General features: G+C 49.9%; 1 protein-coding gene across 1 annotated transcript in view; it reads left to right on the top strand.

Moving 5' to 3' along the window:
* LOC116372023 (anoctamin-1) overlaps positions 1-20,540 on the top strand; it is a 145,616-nt gene that overhangs the window by 110,841 nt on the left and 14,235 nt on the right. The window contains exons 16-23 of the mRNA XM_031821090.1: positions 231-305; positions 3,461-3,662; positions 4,455-4,566; positions 7,094-7,151; positions 7,255-7,355; positions 8,081-8,229; positions 16,956-17,108; positions 17,214-17,266. Coding sequence (XP_031676950.1) covers positions 231-305; positions 3,461-3,662; positions 4,455-4,566; positions 7,094-7,151; positions 7,255-7,355; positions 8,081-8,229; positions 16,956-17,108; positions 17,214-17,266 — 903 coding nt within the window. The remainder of the gene's footprint in view (positions 1-230; positions 306-3,460; positions 3,663-4,454; positions 4,567-7,093; positions 7,152-7,254; positions 7,356-8,080; positions 8,230-16,955; positions 17,109-17,213; positions 17,267-20,540) is intronic.

Here is a 20,540-nt window from a genome sequence, read left to right on the forward strand (position 1 = left end):
ACTGTTCTCTTCTGGTCTCTTCTGTTCTCTACTGGTCTACTGGTCTACTGGTCTCTACTGGTTTCTTCTGTTGTCTACTGGTTTCTTCTGTTGTCTACTGGTCTCTTCTGTTGTCTTCTGTTGTCTTCTGTTCTCTACTGGTGTCTACTAGTCTCTTCTGGTCTATATTGGTCTCTAATGGCAATCTACATGGGATTGTGCTCTTAATGTGTCTCTAACCTCTAACCCAGACAGGTGTGGAGAAGCTGACCTGGAGGGACCGTCTACCTGGATACCTCATCAACATCTCCTCCATCCTCTTTATGGTGACTGTGCTTTTAGTTTGGCCTGATGTTGTCTCCTCACTCTGTCTCCTCTCTCCGTGTCTCTCTGTCTCCTCTCTCCGTGTCTCTCTCTTTCTGTCCCTCTCTCCGTGTCTCTCTCTCTCTCCCTCTCTCCGTGTCTCTCTCTCTCTGTCCCTCTCTCCGTGTCTCTCTCTCTCTGTCCCTCTCTCTGTCCCTCTCTCTCTGTCCCTCTCTCTCTGTCCCTCTCTCCGTGTCTCTCTCTCTGTCCCTCTCTCCGTGTCTCTCTCTCTCTCTCTCCCTCTCTCTGTGTCTCTCTCTCTCTCTCCCTCTCTCTGTGTCTCTCTCTCTCTCTCCTTCTCTCTGTGTCTCTCTCTCTCTCTCTGTGTCTCTCTCTCTTTCTCTGTCCCTCTTTCTCTGTCCCTCTCTCTGTGTCTCTCTCTCTGTGTCTCTCTCTCTCTGTGTCTCTCTCTCTCTGTGTCTCTCTCTCTGTGTCTCTCTCTCTGTCCCTCTCTGTGTCTCTCTCTCTCTGTCCCTCTCTGTGTGTCTCTCTCTCTGTCCCTCTGTGTGTCTCTCTCTGTGTCTCCTCTCTCCGTGTCTCTCTCTGTGTCTCTCTCTCTGTCCCTCTTTCTGTCTCCTCTCTCCGTGTCTCTCTCTGTCCCTCTCTCTCTGTCCCTCTTTCTCTGTCTTCTCTCTCCGTGTCTCTCTCTCTCTCTGTCTCCTATCTCTGTGTATCTCTCTCTCAAGGGGCTTTATTGGCATGGGAAACATGTGTTAACATTGCCAAAGCAGGTGAAGTTGATAATATCCAAAAGTGAAATATACAATAAAAATGAACAGTAAACATTACACTAACAGAAGTTCCAAAAGAATAAAGACATTTCAAATGGCATATGTCTATATACAGTGTTGTAACAATGTGCAAATAGTTAAAGTACAAAAGGGAAAATAAATAAGCATAAATATGGGTTGTATTTACAATGGTGTTTGTTCTACACTGGTTACCCTTTTCTTGTGGCAACAGGTCACAAATATTGCTGCTGTGATGTCACACTGGTATTTCACCCAGTAGATATGATTCGTTTTTTTGTGGACCTGTGTAATCTGAGAGAAATATTTGTCTCTAATATGGTCATACATTTAGCAGGAGGTTAGGAAGTGCAGCTCAGTTTCCACCTCATTTTGTGGGCAGTGTGCACATAGCCTGTCTTCTCTTGAGAGCCATGTCTGCCTATGGCCTTTCTCAATAGCAAGGCTGTACATAGTCAAATGTTTCCTTAAGTTTGGGTCAGTCACAGTGGTCAGGTATTCTGCCACTCTGTGGTCAGGTATTCTTTCCAAAATGTCAAGTAATTATCTTTAGTTTTTTTCATGATTTGGTTGGGTCTAATTGTGCTGCTGTCCTGGGGTTCTGTGGGGTCTGTTTGTGTTTGAGCCCCAGGACCAGCTTGCTTAGGGGACTCTTCTCCAGGTTCATCTCTCTGTGAGGTCTGTTTGTGTTTGTGAACAGAGCCCCAGGACCAGCTTGCTTAGGGGGACTCTTCTCCAGGTTCATCTCTCTGTAGGTGATGGCTTGGTTATGGAAGGTTTGGGAATCGTTTCCTTTTAGGTGGTTGTAGATTTGATGGCTCTTTTCTGGATTTTGATAATTAGCGTGTATCTGCTTAATTCTGCTCTGCAGGTATTATTTGGTGTTCTACGTTGTACGCGGAGGATATTTTTTGGTGTTTGTCCCATTTAGTGAATTCTTGGTTGGTGAGCGAACCCCAGACCTCACAAACATAAAGGGCAATGGGTTCTATAACTGATTCAAGTATTTTTTTTGCCAGATCCTAATTGGTATGTCAAATTTATGTTCCTTTTGATTTCATAGAAGGCCCTTCTTGCCTTGTCACTCAGATCGTTCACAGCTTTGAAGTTACCTGTGGCGCTGAAGTTTAGGCCGAATATTGTATAGTTTTTTTTGTGTGCTCTAGGGCAACAGTGTCAAGATGGAATTTGTATTTATGGTCCTGGCAAATTGACCTTTTTTGGAACACCATTTTTTGTCTTCCTGAGATTTACTGTCAGGGCCCAGGTCTGTCAGGGCCCAGGTCTGACAGAATCTGTGCAGAAGATTTAGGTGCTGCTTTAGACCCTCCTTGGTTGTGGACAGAAGCACCAGATCATCACCAAACAGTAGACATTTGACTTCAGATTCTAGTAGGGTGAGGCCGGGTGCTGTAGACTGTTCTAGTGCCCTCGCCAATTCGTTGATATATATGTTGAACAGGGTGAAGTTTAAGCTGCATCCCTGTCTCACCCCATGGCCCTGTAGAAATAAATGTGTTTTTTTCCCAATTTTAACCACATACTTGTTGATTGTGTACATGGATTTTATAATGTCGAACTGCTTTCCATCAATTTGACTAGCAGACCCTCATGCCAAATTGAGTCAAACACTTTTTTTAAATCAACAAAGCATGCGAAGCCTTTGTTTTGGTTTGTGTGTTTGCCAATTAGGGTGTGCAGGGTGAATACGTGGTCTGTCGTATAGTAATTTGGTTCTGGAATCCAGTGGGTTCTGGAATCCAGTGGGTTCTGGAATCCAGTGTGTTCTGGAATCCAGTGGGTTCTGGAATCCAGTGGGTTCTGGAATCCAGTGTGTTCTGGAATCCAGTGGGTTCTGGAATCCAGTGTGTTCTGGAATCCAGTGGGTTCTGGAATCCAGTGTGTTCTGGAATCCAGTGTGTTCTGGAATCCAGTGGGTTCTGGAATCCAGTGTGTTCTGGAATCCAGTGGGTTCTGGAATCCAGTGTGTTCTGGAATCCAGTGTGTTCTGGAACCCAGTGGGTTCTGGTCTTTAATAGTTGATTCTAAGATTTGGATTTGATCATTTAGATGTTTTGCTGTTTGGTCTGTGTTATAGGGCCAAAAGATTGAAGAAGTGGTTAACCCAGACATCTCCTTTTGGAAAGATAACTCTTCCTGTTGTTTGTTTAGTGTTTTCCAATTTGATTCATCATAGTGAAACATAGGCTCAGGTTTTCTGCGTCGCAGTTTTTGGTTGGATAGATTTGCTGAGGGACTAATACAGTAATGTCTCTCTGTCCTAGTTTGGGCTGAGGGACTAATACAGGAATGTCTCTCTGTCCTAGTTTGGGCTGAGGGACTAATACAGTAATGTCTCTCTGTCCTAGTTTGGGCTGACGTTCTCTGCAGTTTTCGGTGTGATCGTGTATCGTATTGTCGTTTCCGCTCTAATGGCGATGTCACCTGACCCAGAGACCAAGTCTAACGTGCGTGTCACCGTCACGGCAACCGCTGTCATCATCAACCTGGTGGTCATTCTGATACTGGATGAGATCTACGGAGCTGTGGCCGTCTGGCTCACTGAGCTGGGTAACACACCTCTACATTCAGATTATTAAGTGTTGTAGCTGGGTAACACACCTCTACATTCAGATTATTAAGTGTTGTAGCTGGGTAACACACCTCTACATTCAGATTATTAAGTGTTGTAGCTGGGTAACACACCTCTACATTCAGATTATTAAGTGTTGTAGCTGGGTAACACACCTCTACATTCAGATTATTAAGTGTTGTAGCTGGGTAACACACCTCTACATTCAGATGATTAAGTGTTGTAGCTGGGTAACACACCTCTACCTTCAGATTATTAAGTGTTGTAGCTGGGTAACACACCTCTACATTCAGATTATTAAGTGTTGTAGCTGGGTAACACACCTCTACATTCAGATGATTAAGTGTTGTAGCTGGTTAACACACCTCTACATTCAGATGATTAAGTGTTGTAGCTGGGTAACACACCACTACATTCAGATTATTACATGTTTGTGTCCTGTGTGCTACGTCACATTTCTCAAATACTTTTTCATACGGTCTCCTGAATAAGACATCTCTCCCATCACTCTCTCCCATCACTCTCTCCCATCACTCTCTCCTCCTCTCCTCTTTCCCATCACTCTCCCATCACTCTCTCCTCTCCTCTCTCCCATCCCTCTCTCCTCCTCTCCTCTTTCCCATCACTCTCTCACATCACTCTCCCCTCTCACATCACTCTCTCCTCTCCTCTCTCCCATCACTCTCTCCCATCACTCTCCCCTCTCCCATCCCTCTCTCTTCACCTCTATTCATCCCTCTTCTCTCCATTCCCCCTCTCTCCTCTCCCAGAGATTCCAAGGACAGAGAGTAACTTTGAGCAGCATCTGATTCTGAAGGCTTTTCTACTGAAGTTCATGAACGCCTACGCCCCCATATTCTATGTAGCTTTCTTTAAGGGACGGTACGACACAGACACACACATGTATACGTGGGGTTATGTGGAGAGATGAATGACACTGGGTTAGGGTTGGGGTTAGGGGTTAGGGTTAGGGGTTAACGTGGAGAGATGAATGACACTGGGTTAGGGTTAGGGGTTAGGGTTAGGGGTTAGGGTTAGGGGTTAGGGTTAGGGGTTAGGGGTTAACATGTGGAGAGATGAATGACACTGGGTTAGGGGTTAGGGGTTAACGTGGAGAGATGAATGACACTGGGTTAGGGGTTAGGGGTTGGGGTTAGGGGTTAACACGTGGAGAGATGAATGACACTGGGTTAGGGTTAGGGGTTAGGGTTAGGGGTTGGGGTTAGGGGTTAGGGGTTAACATGTGGAGAGATGAATGACACTGGGTTAGGGTTAGGGGTTAGGGGTTGGGGTTAGGGGTTAACATGTAGAGAGATTAATGACACTGGGTTAGGGGTTAGGGTTAGGGGTTAGGGTTTAGGGGTTAACATGTAGAGAGATGAATGACACTGGGTTAGGGGTTGGGGTTAGGGTTAGGGGTTAGGGTTAGGGGTTGGGGTTAGGGGTTAGGGGTTGGGGTTAGGGGTTGGGGTTAACATGTAGAGAGATGAATGACACTGGGTTAGGGTTAGGGGTTAGGGTTAGGGGTTAACATGTGGAGATGAATGACACTGGGTTAGGGTTAGGGGTTGGGGTTAACATGTGGAGATGAATGACACTGGGTTAGGGTTAGGGGTTAGGGGTTAACATGTGGAGAGATGAATGACACTGGGTTAGGGTTAAGGGTTAGGGTTAGGGGTTAACATGTAGAGAGATGAATGACACTGGGTTAGGGGTTAGGGGTTAACATGTAGAGAGATTAATGACACTGGGTTGGGGTTAGGGGTTAACATGTAGAGAGATGAATGACACTGGGTTAGGGGTTAGGGGTTAACATGTAGAGAGATTAATGACACTGGGTTGGGGTTAGGGGTTAACATGTAGAGAGATGAATGACACTGGGTTAGGGTTAGGGGTTAGGGGTTAACACGTGGAGAGATGAATGACACTGGGTTAGGGTTAGGGGTTAGGGGTTAACATGTGGAGAGATGAATGACACTGGGTTAGGGGTTAGGGGTTGGGGTTAGGGGTTAACGTGGAGAGATGAATGACACTGGGTTAGGGGTTAGGGTTAGGGGTTAGGGGTTAACGTGGAGAGATGAATGACACTGGGTTAGGGTTAGGGGTTAACATGTAGAGAGATTAATGACACTGGGTTAGGGGTTAGGGTTAGGGGTTAGGGTTATGGGTTAACATGTAGAGAGATTAATGACACTGGGTTAGGGGTTGGGGTTAGGGGTTAGGGGTTAGGGTTAGGGTTAGGGGTTAGGGTTAGGGGTTAACATGTGGAGATGAATGACACTGGGTTAGGGTTAGGGGTTGGGGTTAACATGTGGAGATGAATGACACTGGGTTAGGGTTAGGGGTTAGGGGTTAACATGTGGAGAGATGAATGACACTGGGTTAGGGTTAAGGGTTAGGGTTAGGGTTAGGGGTTAACATGTAGAGAGATGAATGACACTGGGTTAGGGGTTAGGGGTTAACATGTAGAGAGATTAATGACACTGGGTTGGGGTTAGGGGTTAACATGTAGAGAGATGAATGACACTGGGTTAGGGGTTAGGGGTTAACATGTAGAGAGATTAATGACACTGGGTTGGGGTTAGGGGTTAACATGTAGAGAGATGAATGACACTGGGTTAGGGTTAGGGGTTAGGGGTTAACACGTGGAGAGATGAATGACACTGGGTTAGGGTTAGGGGTTAGGGGTTAACATGTGGAGAGATGAATGACACTGGGTTAGGGGTTAGGGGTTGGGGTTAGGGGTTAACGTGGAGAGATGAATGACACTGGGTTAGGGGTTAGGGTTAGGGGTTAGGGGTTAACGTGGAGAGATGAATGACACTGGGTTAGGGTTAGGGGTTAACATGTAGAGAGATTAATGACACTGGGTTAGGGGTTAGGGTTATGGGTTAACATGTAGAGAGATTAATGACACTGGGTTAGGGGTTGGGGTTAGGGGTTAGGGGTTAGGGGTTAGGGTTAGGGGTTGGGGTTAGGGGTTAGGGGTTAACATGTGGAGAGATTAATGACACTGGGTTAGAGGTTGGGGTTAAGGGTTAGGGGTTAGGGGTTGGGGTTAGGGGTTAGGGGTTAACATGTGGAGAGATTAATGACACTGGGGTTAGGGGTTGGGGTTAGGGGTTAACATGTAGAGAGATTAATGACACTGGGTTAGGGTTAGGGTTAGGGGTTAACATGTAGAGAGATGACACTGGGTTAGGGGTTAGGGGTTGTTAGGGGTTGTTGACCGTTTGATGAGACAGAACTGTAAACAGACAGGACTCTACTCTGAGTAGGACCGTTTGATGAGACAGAACACAGACACCCATACTATCATACTATCATGCTGAATAGAACAGGTCTTTGACAGCCTTTATGTAATTATACTCACCCTGGTGTGTGTGTGTGTGTGTGTGTGTGTTGACAGGTTTGCAGGCAGGCCGGGAGACTACGTCTATGTTTTTAATGACTACCGGATGGAGGAGGTGAGGGGGGGGGATGTTCGTACGCTAATGTTCTTGCTTACATCTTACTGTCTGGCCTCTGTCATACTCTTGGCTCTGCCCCCCCCCTCTCTCTCCCTCTCAGTGTGCCCCTGGAGGTTGTTTAATAGAGTTATGTATTCAGCTCAGCATCATCATGGTGGGGAAACAACTCATTCAGAACAATGTCTTTGAGATTGGTATCCCGTGAGTACACACACACGCACACACACGTACACACACACATACACACACACGTACACACACACACGCACACGCACACACACACGCACGTACACACACGCACGTACACACACACACACGCACGTACACACACACACACACACACGTACACACACACACACGTACACACACACACACACACACACACACACACACACACACACACACACTGCCCTGCCCATTCCTCCTCTATATCTGCCATTAAGGACATTTTCTCTCCTGAATTTATGAGCCTAACATCAATATCAGGGATTTAATATTTTAAATAGTGGTTTTAAATAGTGGTTCATTGTGGCTCATAGTGGTTCGTAGTGGCTCATAGAGGCTCCTAGTGGTTTCATAGTGCCTCCTAGTGGTTCATAGTGGCTCATTTAATATTTTAATGTTAGGACGTTCTCTATTACTCTGTGCTGCTTCACTGGGGATCATAGTGGTTCATTGTGGCTCATAGTGGCTCATAGAGGCTCGTAGTGGTTCATAGTGGCTCATAGTGGTTCATAGCGTCTTTTTTAATGTTAGGATGTTCTCCATTACTCTGTGCTGCTTCACTGGGGCGCATAGCAGCTTATAGTGGCTCATAGTGTCCTATAGTGTCTTGGTGTCATCGAGTTTCATGGTTCTCTTTCTCTCTGACTCATCTCTCCTTTTCTCTCTCCATCTCTTCCTCCCTTCTCGCTCTCCCTCGTCAGTAAGTTGAAGAAGTTGATCCGAGCATGGAAGGGTAAGGGGATTTCATTGGAGGAGAGAGAGGAGCAGCGTGCCAGACCTCCTCAACAGTGGAACCTCGACTACACCCTGGTCCCCTTTGAAGGACTGACCCCCGAGTACATGGAGATGAGTGAGTATATAGTAACAATAGATAACAGAGGTGAGGAGGTCAGGTAATTAACTGGACCATACCACCCTGCCTCTCTCTCCCTGTTACCTGGACAGAGACCATACCACCCTGTTACCTGGACAGAGACCATACCACCCTGTTACCTGGACAGAGACCATACCACCCTGTTACCTGGACAGAGACCATACCACCCTGTTACCTGGACAGAGACCATACCACCCTGTTACCTGGACAAAGACCATACCACCCTGTTACCTGGACAGATACCACCCTGCCTCTCTGCCTCTCTCTTAGGCTTGGTTCACTTACAGCTCATCTCTTGGCAGTAGTACTATAGATTACTTTATCACTGAACCTCATCCCAGATCCAAGATGGCATAGCAGTTCAGACGACTTTGTCTTGTTGTGTCCCGTGTATATATCTTTTTTTTCCTTCGTATATATTTCGTAGATATTTTTTTTATTTTTAACCTCAGTTTCAACATGCTCTCCTACAACCCGCCACCCAATGTGGTATGGATCTGCTATTTTCTATACTGCAGAACCGGAACCCCCAACAGGAGATAGCCAGCTAACTAGCTAGTAGTCAGCCACTGCTAGTGGTCATCAGCTAACCTTAGCCTGGTCAACTCCTGCCAGTCAGCATAGAGCGACTCAACCCACTGCTAGCGGTCATCAGCTAACCTTAGCCTGGTCAACTCCTGCCAGTCAGCATAGAGCGACTCAACCCACTGCTAGTGGTCATCAGCTAACCTTAGCCTGGTCAACTCCTGCCAGTCAGCATAGAGCGGCTCAACCCACTGCTAGTGGTCATCAGCTAACCTTAGCCTGGTCAACTCCTGCCAGTCAGCATAGAGCGGCTCAACCCACTGCTAGTGGTCATCAGCTAACCTTAGCCTGGTCAACTCCTGCCAGTCAGCATAGAGCGACTCAACCCACTGCTAGCGGCCATCAGCTAACCTTAGCCTGGTCAACTCCTGCCAGTCAGCATAGAGCGACTCAACCCACTGCTAGTGGTCATCAGCTAACCTTAGCCTGGTCAACTCCTGCCAGTCAGCATAGAGCGACTCAACCCACTGCTAGCGGTCATCAGCTAACCTTAGCCTGGTCAACTCCTGCCAGTCAGCATAGAGCGACTCAACCCACTGCTAGCGGCCATCAGCTAACCTTAGCCTGGTCAACTCCTGCCAGTCAGCATAGAGCGACTCAACCCACTGCTAGTGGTCATCAGCTAACCTTAGCCTGGTCAACTCCTGCCAGTCAGCATAGAGCGGCTCAACCCACTGCTAGCGGTCATCAGCTAACCTTAGCCTGGTCAACTCCTGCCAGTCAGCATAGAGCGACTCAACCCACTGCTAGCGGTCATCAGCTAACCTTAGCCTGGTCAACTCCTGCCAGTCAGCATAGAGCGACTCAACCCACTGCTAGTGGTCATCAGCTAACCTTAGCCTGGTCAACTCCTGCCAGTCAGCATAGAGCGACTCAACCCACTGCTAGTGGTCATCAGCTAACCTTAGCCTGGTCAACTCCTGCCAGTCAGCATAGAACGACTCAACCCACTGCTAGTGGTCATCAGCTAACCTTAGCCTGGTCAACTCCTGCCAGTCAGCATAGAGCGACTCAACCCACTGCTAGTGGTCATCAGCTAACCTTAGCCTGGTCAACTCCTGCCAGTCAGCATAGAGCGACTCAACCCACTGCTAGTGGTCATCAGCTAACCTTAGCCTGGTCAACTCCTGCCAGTCAGCATAGAGCGACTCAACCCACTGCTAGCGGCCATCAGCTAACCTTAGCCTGGTCAACTCCTGCCAGTCAGCATAGAGCGACTCAACCCACTGCTAGTGGTCATCAGCTAACCTTAGCCTGGTCAACTCCTGCCAGTCAGCATAGAGCGACTCAACCCACTGCTAGCGGCCATCAGCTAACCTTAGCCTGGTCAACTCCTGCCAGTCAGCATAGAGCGACTCAACCCACTGCTAGCGGCCATCAGCTAACCTTAGCCTGGTCAACTCCTGCCAGTCAGCATAGAGCGACTCAACCCACTGCTAGTGGTCATCAGCTAACCTTAGCCTGGTCAACTCCTGCCAGTCAGCATAGAGCGACTCAACCCACTGCTAGTGGTCATCAGCTAACCTTAGCCTGGTCAACTCCTGCCAGTCAGCATAGAGCGACTCAACCCACTGCTAGTGGTCATCAGCTAACCTTAGCCTGGTCAACTCCTGCCAGACAGCATAGAGCGACTCAACCCACTGCTAGTGGTCATCAGCTAACCTTAGCCTGGTCAACTCCTGCCAGTCAGCATAGAGCCACTCAACCCACTGCTAGTGGTCATCAGCTAACCTTAGCCTGGTCAACTCCTGCCAGTCAGCATAGAGCGGCTCAACCCACTGCTAGTGGCCATCAGCTAACCTTAGCCTGGTCAACTCCTGCCAGTCAGCATAGAGCGACTCAACCCACTGCTAGCGGCCATCAGCTAACCTTAGCCTGGTCAACTCCTGCCAGTCAGCATAGAGCGACTCAACCCACTGCTAGTGGTCATCAGCTAACCTTAGCCTGGTCAACTCCTGCCAGTCAGCATAGAGCGACTCAACCCACTGCTAGTGGTCATCAGCTAACCTTAGCCTGGTCAACTCCTGCCAGTCAGCATAGAGCGACTCAACCCACTGCTAGTGGTCATCAGCTAACCTTAGCCTGGTCAACTCCTGCCAGTCAGCATAGAGCGACTCAACCCACTGCTAGTGGTCATCAGCTAACCTTAGCCTGGTCAACTCCTGCCAGTCAGCATAGAGCGGCTCAACCCACTGCTAGTGGCCATCAGCTAACCTTAGCCTGGTCAACTCCTGCCAGTCAGCATAGAGCGACTCAACCCACTGCTAGTGGTCATCAGCTAACCTTAGCCTGGTCAACTCCTGCCAGTCAGCATAGAGCGACTCAACCCACTGCTAGTGGCCATCAGCTAACCTTAGCCTGGTCAACTCCTGCCAGTCAGCATAGAGCGACTCAACCCACTGCTAGTGGTCATCAGCTAACCTTAGCCTGGTCAACTCCTGCCAGTCAGCATAGAGCGACTCAACCCACTGCTAGTGGTCATCAGCTAACCTTAGCCTGGTCAACTCCTGCCAGTCAGCATAGAGCGACTCAACCCACTGCTAGTGGTCATCAGCTAACCTTAGCCTGGTCAACTCCTGCCAGTCAGCATAGAGCGACTCAACCCACTGCTAGTGGTCATCAGCTAACCTTAGCCTGGTCAACTCCTGCCAGTCAGCATAGAGCGACTCAACCCACTGCTAGTGGTCATCAGCTAACCTTAGCCTGGTCAACTCCTGCCAGTCAGCATAGAGCGACTCAACCCACTGCTAGTGGTCATCAGCTAACCTTAGCCTGGTCAATTCCTGCCAGTCAGCATAGAGCGACTCAACCCACTGCTAGTGGTCATCAGCTAACCTTAGCCTGGTCAACTCCTGCCAGTCAGCATAGAGCGACTCAACCCACTGCTAGTGGTCATCAGCTAACCTTAACCTGGTCAACTCCTGCCAGTCAGCATAGAGCGACTCAACCCACTGCTAGTGGTCATCAGCTAACCTTAGCCTGGTCAACTCCTGCCAGTCAGCATAGAGCGACTCAACCCACTGCTAGTGGTCATCAGCTAACCTTAGCCTGGTCAACTCCTGCCAGTCAGCATAGAGCGACTCAACCCACTGCTAGTGGTCATCAGCTAACCTTAGCCTGGTCAACTCCTGCCAGTCAGCATAGAGCGACTCAACCCACTGCTAGTGGTCATCAGCTAACCTTAGCCTGGTCAACTCCTGCCAGTCAGCATAGAGCGACTCAACCCACTGCTAGTGGTCATCAGCTAACCTTAGCCTGGTCAACTCCTGCCAGTCAGCATAGAGCGACTCAACCCACTGCTAGTGGTCATCAGCTAACCTTAGCCTGGTCAACTCCTGCCAGTCAGCATAGAGCGACTCAACCCACTGCTAGTGGTCATCAGCTAACCTTAGCCTGGTCAACTCCTGCCAGTCAGCATAGAGCGACTCAACCCACTGCTAGTGGTCATCAGCTAACCTTAGCCTGGTCAACTACTGCCAGTCAGCATAGAGCGACTCAACCCACTGCTAGTGGTCATCAGCTAACCTTAGCCTGGTCAACTCCTGCCAGTCAGCATAGAGCGACTCAACCCAGATCATACCGGACTGCTCCACATCTCCGGTTTCCTACCGCTCTGAACCTTTTCACCTGGATCATCACAGCTAGCTAGCTGCTATCCAAGTGGCTACCCCCTGGCTATCGTCTCTGTCCCGACGCAAACACCAGTGAGCCTGGAACTAGCCTCGTGCTAGTCCCATCTCCCGGCTAGCTGAAGAGGTCCATCAGCCACTCCTTGGGCTACAATACATATTTTGCCAATTGGTCTGGACCCCTTTTACTTCCGACACTGAGCCCCGACGATTCCATCACGACTGGTCTACCGACATAATCTGCCGAGGGGTTTCAACAGGCTCCTCTGTTGCGACATCCCCTGAAGGCCCATCCGCTAGCCTGCTAGCCACGACCCGCTATCTGTTTAGAGCATATTGGAATGTTAGCTGAAGAGGACCTTCAGCCAATTTCTTGGGCTACAATACCTATTTTGCCAATTGGCCTGGACCCTTTTACCACACGGAGCCCTGCTGATCCATCATGACTGGTCTGCCGACGTAACCACACGAGGGGGCTACAACAGACTTCTTCCGTTAAGACGTCCCACTAAGGCCCTTCTGCTAGCCTTTTAGACCCGGCCAGCTAGCTGTCTGAATCGCCGTGTCTCCAGCTCACCTAGCTTCCCACTGGTCCCTATGATCACTCGGCTACGCATGCCTCTCCCAAATGTCAATATGTCTTGTCCATTTTGGTTAGAGATTATTGTCTTATTTCACTGTAGAGACTCCAGCCCTGATCAATATGCCTTAACTAGCAATTTTGTTTCACCTCCCACACATGCGGTTGACCTCACCTGGTCTAAATGGTGGCTCTATAGACAAAACCTCTCTCATCGTCACTCAATGCCTAGGTTTACCTCCACTGTATTCACGTCCTACCATACCCTTGTCTGTACATTATGCCTTGAATCTATTCGTCCGTGCCCAGAAACCTGCTCCTTTTACTCTGTTCCGAACACACTAGACAACCAGTTCTTATAGCCTTTAGCCGTACCCTCCTCTGTTCCTCTGGTGATGTAGAGGTTAATCCAGGCCCTGCAGCGCCTAGCTCCACTCCCATTCCCCAGGCGCTCTCATTTGTTGACTTCCCTAAACCACTTCAGTGAGCAGGCCTTTCTAATCGACCTGGCCTGGGTATCCTGGAAGGATATTGACCTCATTCTGTCAGTAGAGGATTCCTGGTTATTCTTTAAAAGTGCTTTCCTCACCATCTTAAATAAATAAGCATGCCCCATTCAAAAAAATGTCGAACCAGGAACCTATATAACCCTTGGTTCTCTCCAGACCTGACTGCCCTTGACCAGCACAAAAACATCCTGTGGCATTCTGCATTAGCATCTAATAGCCCTCTGTGATTTGCAATATTTCAGGGAAGTTAGGAACAAATATACACAGGCAGTTAGGATAGTAAAGGCTGGCTTTTCAAACAGAAAATTGCATCCTGTAGCACAAACTCCAAAATGTTCTGGGACACTGTAAAGTTAATGAAGAATAAGAGCACCTCCTCCCAGCTGCCCACTACACTGAGGCTAGGAAACACTGTCACCACTGATAAATCCACGATAATTGAGAATTTCTACGGCTGGCCATGCTTTCCACCTGGCTAACCCAACCCCGGTCAACAGCACTGCACCCCCCACAGCAACTTGCCCAAACCTCCCCCATTTCTCCTTCACCCAAATCCAGATAGCCGATGTTCTGAAAGAGAATCTGGACCCCTACATATCAGCTGGGCTAGACAATCTGGACCCTCTCTTTCTGAAACTATCCATCACAAGTGTTGCAACCCCTATTCCTAGCCTGTTCAACCTCTCTTTCGTATCGTCTGTTGTCCCCAAAGACTGGAAAGCTGCCGCAGTCATCCCCCTCTTCAAAGGGGGACACTTCTGACCCTTCTTTGGACACTGACGAGCTTCAATGCCATGCATATCTCCTTCTGTGGCCTCCAACTGCTCTTAAATGCAAGTAAAACTAAATGCATGCTCTTCGACCGATCACTGCCCGCACCTGCCTGCCCGCCCGTCCAGCATCACTACTCTGGACTGTTCTGACTTAGAATATGTGGACAATTACAAATACCTAGGTGTCTGGTTAGACTGTAAACTCCTTCCAGACTCACATTAAGCATCTTCTAGGTCCTGAACTCAGGGTGGGTCCCCTGCTAGGTCCTGAACTCGGGGTGTGTCCCCTGCTAGGTCCTGAACTCGGGGTGTGTCCCCTGCTAGGTCCTGAACTCGGGGTGTGTCCCCTGCTAGGTCCTGAACTCGGGGTGTGTCCCCTGCTAGGTCCTGAACTCGGGGTGTGTCCCCTGCTAGGTCCTGAACTCGGGGTGTGTCCCCTGCTAGGTCCTGAACTCGGGGTGTGTCCCCTGCTAGGTCCTGAACTCGGGGTGTGTCCCCTGCTAGGTCCTGAACTCGGGGTGTGTCCCCTGCTAGGTCCTGAACTCGGGGTGTGTCCCCTGCTAGGTCCTGAACTCGGGGTGTGTCCCCTGCTAGGTCCTGAACTCGGGGTGTGTCCCCTGCTAGGTCCTGAACTCGGGGTGTGTCCCCTGCTAGGTCCTGAACTCGGGGTGTGTCCCCTGCTAGGTCCTGAACTCGGGGTGTGTCCCCTGCTAGGTCCTGAACTCGGGGTGTGTCCCCTGCTAGGTCCTGAACTCGGGGTGTGTCCCCTGCTAGGTCCTGAACTCGGGGTGTGTCCCCTGCTAGGTCCTGAACTCGGGGTGTGTCCCCTGCTAGGTCCTGAACTCGGGGTGTGTCCCCTGCTAGGTCCTGAACTCGGGGTGTGTCCCCTGCTAGGTCCTGAACTCGGGGTGTGTCCCCTGCTAGGTCCTGAACTCGGGGTGGGTCCCCTGCTAGGTCCTGAACTCGGGGTGGGTCCCCTGCTAGGTCCTGAACTCGGGGTGGGTCCCCTGCTAGGTCCTGAACTCGGGGTGGGTCCCCTGCTAGGTCCTGAACTCGGGGTGGGTCCCCTGCTAGGTCCTGAACTCGGGGTGGGTCCCCTGCTAGGTCCTGAACTCGGGGTGGGTCCCCTGCTAGGTCCTGAACTCGGGGTGGGTCCCCTGCTAGGTCCTGAACTCGGGGTGGGTCCCCTGCTAGGTCCTGAACTCGGGGTGGGTCCCCTGCTAGGTCCTGAACTCGGGGTGGGTCCCCTGCTAGGTCCTGAACTCGGGGTGTGTCCCCTGCTAGGTCCTGAACTCGGGGTGTGTCCCCTGCTAGGTCCTGAACTCGGGGTGTGTCCCCTGCTAGGTCCTGAACTCGGGGTGTGTCCCCTGCTAGGTCCTGAACTCGGGGTGTGTCCCCTGCTAGGTCCTGAACTCGGGGTGTGTCCCCTGCTAGGTCCTGAACTCGGGGTGTGTCCCCTGCTAGGTCCTGAACTCGGGGTGTGTCCCCTGCTAGGTCCTGAACTCGGGGTGTGTCCCCTGCTAGGTCCTGAACTCGGGGTGTGTCCCCTGCTAGGTCCTGAACTCGGGGTGTGTCCCCTGCTAGGTCCTGAACTCGGGGTGTGTCCCCTGCTAGGTCCTGAACTCGGGGTGTGTCCCCTGCTAGGTCCTGAACTCGGGGTGTGTCCCCTGCTAGGTCCTGAACTCGGGGTGTGTCCCCTGCTAGGTCCTGAACTCGGGGTGTGTCCCCTGCTAGGTCCTGAACTCGGGGTGTGTCCCCTGCTAGGTCCTGAACTCGGGGTGTGTCCCCTGCTAGGTCCTGAACTCGGGGTGTGTCCCCTGCTAGGTCCTGAACTCGGGGTGTGTCCCCTGCTAGGTCCTGAACTCGGGGTGTGTCCCCTGCTAGGTCCTGAACTCGGGGTGGGTCCCCTGCTAGGTCCTGAACTCGGGGTGGGTCCCCTGCTAGGTCCTGAACTCGGGGTGGGTCCCCTGCTAGGTCCTGAACTCGGGGTGGGTCCCCTGCTAGGTCCTGAACTCGGGTGGGTCCCCTGCTAGGTCCTGAACTCGGGGTGGGTCCCCTGCTAGGTCCTGAACTCGGGGTGTGTCCCCTGCTAGGTCCTGAACTCGGGGTGGGTCCCCTGCTAGGTCCTGAACTCGGGGTGGGTCCCCTGCTAGGTCCTGAACTCGGGGTGGGTCCCCTGCTAGGTCCTGAACTCGGGGTGGGTCCCCTGCGAGGTCCTGAACTCGGGGTGGGTCCCCTGCGAGGTCCTGAACTCGGGGTGGGTCCCCTGCGAGGTCCTGAACTCGGGGTGGGTCCCCTGCGAGGTCCTGAACTCGGGGTGGGTCCCCTGCGAGGTCCTGAACTCGGGGTGGGTCCCCTGCGAGGTCCTGAACTCGGGGTGGGTCCCCTGCGAGGTCCTGAACTCGGGGTGGGTCCCCTGCTAGGTCCTGAACTCGGGGTGGGTCCCCTGCTAGGTCCTGAACTCGCGGTGGGTCCCCTGCTAGGTCCTGAACTCGGGGTGGGTCCCCTGCCCTCCAGCTGTTTGTTGGTGTGTTGTAGAGGACTACCAGATAAGATAATGACTTGTTCCATACACTTCCTCATGTTGTTCCTCTCAACTAACACTCTGTGTGTGTTCTCTCCCCAGTTATCCAGTTTGGTTTTGTTTCTCTGTTTGTCGCGTCGTTCCCTCTGGCTCCTCTCTTCGCTCTTCTCAACAACGTGATCGAGATCCGCCTCGATGCCAAGAAGTTTGTCACCGAGCTGCGACGACCGGACGCTGTCCAAGCCAAAGACATCGGTAACACACACGCTTGCACGCAAAGACGCATGTCCACACACAGATCCACACACAGATCTACATCCCTCCACTCTTCTCTCACAACTCTGTTCTCTCTCTCTGTAGGAATCTGGTACAACATCCTGAGTGGAATGGGAAAGTTCTCTGTCATTATAAATGTAAGTGTTAACATTGGAGCGCACACACTCATTCTAAAAACACAGTGTATTTTTGCCCCCTGATGCAGTAAAGATAATATTCACCCATTTTTAATGTTATATTGTTTTTCTGCATCTCTTAGTAATGTTCTGTCATTTCCCGGGGTCATTTAATGTTTTCATGTGTATCTGAGCTATTGCCGTTCAAGCAGGCAGAAATCTGTCCGGAATGAAGTAGCACTGTGATAGTCAGTCACTACACTGGAAGTTAATATGAAGTAGCACTGTGATAGTCAGTCACTACACTGGAAGTTAATAGGAAGATGACTTTTAGATGGTGAAAACGTCTAATAGTGACTGATGTCATAACTCTTCTCTCCAATGGGGTGATGATATGTTTGTGATGTTCCTACCTGGAGAAATGTGTCATTCTAAGAGGAGAGCCCACCACAATGTCTCCTATTTGTCTGCCTCTTCAGTCCAGGTGCATTGCATGGTGCCGTTGCCAATGTCAGACTCCACTCTGCTTCAATCTGCAGGTTGGATATGGTGAGATTGTATATATGGTGAGACTCCTAAATTGATAGGGCAGTTTGTTTAGGCGATTTTACAACTAGATACGATACATGCTGATATTGTCTTTGGTATTATCGTCTGCAGACATGTTTGCTTGCCAGCCAGCTCATAGAGATTCACGTTTTATGAGTCGTATGTACGGGATACACATGGGATACATCGTCCAACTAAATGCTTACTTGCAGTTTCCTTCAATGCAACAACAATAAGAACTAATAAACAATAACAACAGAAACTAACATGTTAGCATCAGTATAATACACGAAGGCACAATTTGTAGTCCAATATTTGTATGTGTATTGGGGAAGGGTGGGATGGAGGGCAAGTGTATAAACTGAGCAGTATTGTAAGAGTCTGGTAACAGCAGTTGTGTGTGTGTGTGGCATGAACATGTGTTCTTGTGAATGTTAACCTGTTTAAAGGTCTTACTCACGTCAGCTACGGAGAGCGTGATCACACAGTCGTCCGAAACAACTGGTGCCGTCATGCATGGTTCGGTGTTGCTTGCATCGTAGCGGGATTTCTTATAAGCGTCCGGATACGTGTCCCCCTCCTTGAAAGCGGCAGCTCTAGCCTTTAGCTCAGTGCGGATGTTGCCTGTAATCCATGGCTTCTGGTTGGGATGTCTACGTACGGTCGCTGTGGTGAAAACGTTGTTGTTAATGAATCCGGATGAATCCCGTAACATATTCTCTGCTAGCTAAACAGTCCTGTACCTTAGCATCCGCTTCATCGGACCACTTCCTTATAGAGCACATCACTGGTACTTCCTGTTTGAGTACGCAGGAATCAGGAGGATATAGTTATGGTCAGATTTGCCAAATGGAGGGAGAGCTTTGTATGTGTCTCTGTGTGTGGAGTAAATGTGATTCTGTTTTTTTCAGCTCTAGTTGTACGTGACATGCTGGTAGAAATGACATAAGATGGATTTCAGTTTTCCTCCATTAAAGTCTCCGTGTACTAGGAGCGCCACCTCTGGATGAGAATTTTCTTGTTTGCTTATACAGCTCATTGAGTGTGGTCTTAATCTGAGGACCCATGCCAAATCTTTTAGTTTCCTGAGGGGGAATAGTCTTTGTTGTGCCTGCCCTATTCACGACTGTCTTGATTTGTTTGGACCATTCTAGTTTGTTGGTGATGTGGACACCAAGGAACTTGAAGCTCTCAACCTGCTCCACTACAGCCCCGTCAATGAGAATGGGGGCGTGTTCGGCCCGCCTTTTCCTGTAGTCCACAATCATCTCCTTTGTCTTGATTGCTTTGAGGGATACGTTGTTAGTCTGGCACCACCCTGCCAGGTCTCTGACCTCTGCCCTATAGGTTGTCTCGTCATTGTCAGTGATCAGGCTGTTGTCATCTGCAACTTAATGATGGTGTTGGAGTCGTGCCTTGTGTGTTGTTACCTACCCTTACCACCTGGGGCGGCCCGTCAGGAAGTCCAGGATCCAGTTGCAGAGGGTCCTGGGTGTTTAGTCCCAGAGTCCTTAGCTTAGTGATGAGCTTTGATCAAATGTATTTATATAGCCCTTCTTACATCAGCGGATATCTCAAAGTGCTGTACAGAAACCCAGCCTAAAACCCCAAACAGCAAGCAATGCAGGTGTAGAAGCATGGTGGCTAGGAAAAACTCCCTATAAAGGCCAAACCCTAGGAAGAAACCTAGAGAGGAACCAGGCTATGTGGGGTGGCCAGTCCTCTTCTGGCTGTGCCGGGTGTAGATTATAATAGAACATGGTCAAGATGTTCAAATGTTCATATATTACCAGCATGGTCAAATAATAGTAATGGCACGTCCCAGAGTCCTTAGCTTAGTGATGAGCTTTGAGGGCACTATGGTGCTGAACGCTGAACTGTAGTCAATGAATAGCATTCTCACGTAGGTGTTCCTTTTGTCCAGGTGGGGAAGGGCAGTGTGGAGTGCAATAGAGATTGCATCATCTGTGTATCTGTTTGAGTGATATGCAAATTGGAGTGGGCTAGGGTTCCTGGGATAATGGTGTTGATGTGAGCCATGACCAGCCTTTCAATGTACTTCATGGCTACGGACGTGAGTGCTACGGGTCTGTAGTCATTTAGGCAGGTTACCTTAGTGTTCTTGGGCACAAGCTTGAAACATGTTGGTATTACAGACTCAATCAGGGACGTGTTGACAATGTCAGTGAAGACACCTGCCAATTGGTCAGCACATGCCCGGAGCCCCCTCAATGGTAATCCGTCTGGCCCAGTTGCCTTGTGAATGTTGACTGGTTTTAATAAAGGTCTTACTCACGTCAGCTACGGAGAGCGTGATCACACAGTCGTCCAGAACAGCTGATGCTCTCATGCATGCATCAGTGTTGCTTGCCCCGAAGTGAGCATAGAAGTGATTTAGCTCGTCTGGTAGGTTTGTGTCACTGGGCAGCTCACGGCTGTTCTTCCCTTTTAGTTATAGTTTGCAAGCCCTGCCACATCCGACGAGCATAGGAGCTGGTGTAGTACGATTCAATCATAGTCCTGTATTGACGCTTTGCCTGTTTGATGGTTCGTCTGAGGGCGTAGCGGGATTTCTCGTAAGCGTCCTGGTTAGAGTCACACTCCTTGAAGGCTCTTCCCTTTAGCTCAGTGCAGATGTTGCCTGTAATCCATGGCTTCTGGTTGGGTTATGTACGTACAGTGGGGAGGACGTCATTGATGCACTTATTGATGAAGCCAGTAACTCATGTGGTGTACTCAATTCCAC

This window comes from Oncorhynchus kisutch, unplaced genomic scaffold (assembly GCF_002021735.2).
Source record: "Oncorhynchus kisutch isolate 150728-3 unplaced genomic scaffold, Okis_V2 scaffold3846, whole genome shotgun sequence".
NCBI classification, from domain to species: domain Eukaryota; kingdom Metazoa; phylum Chordata; class Actinopteri; order Salmoniformes; family Salmonidae; genus Oncorhynchus; species Oncorhynchus kisutch.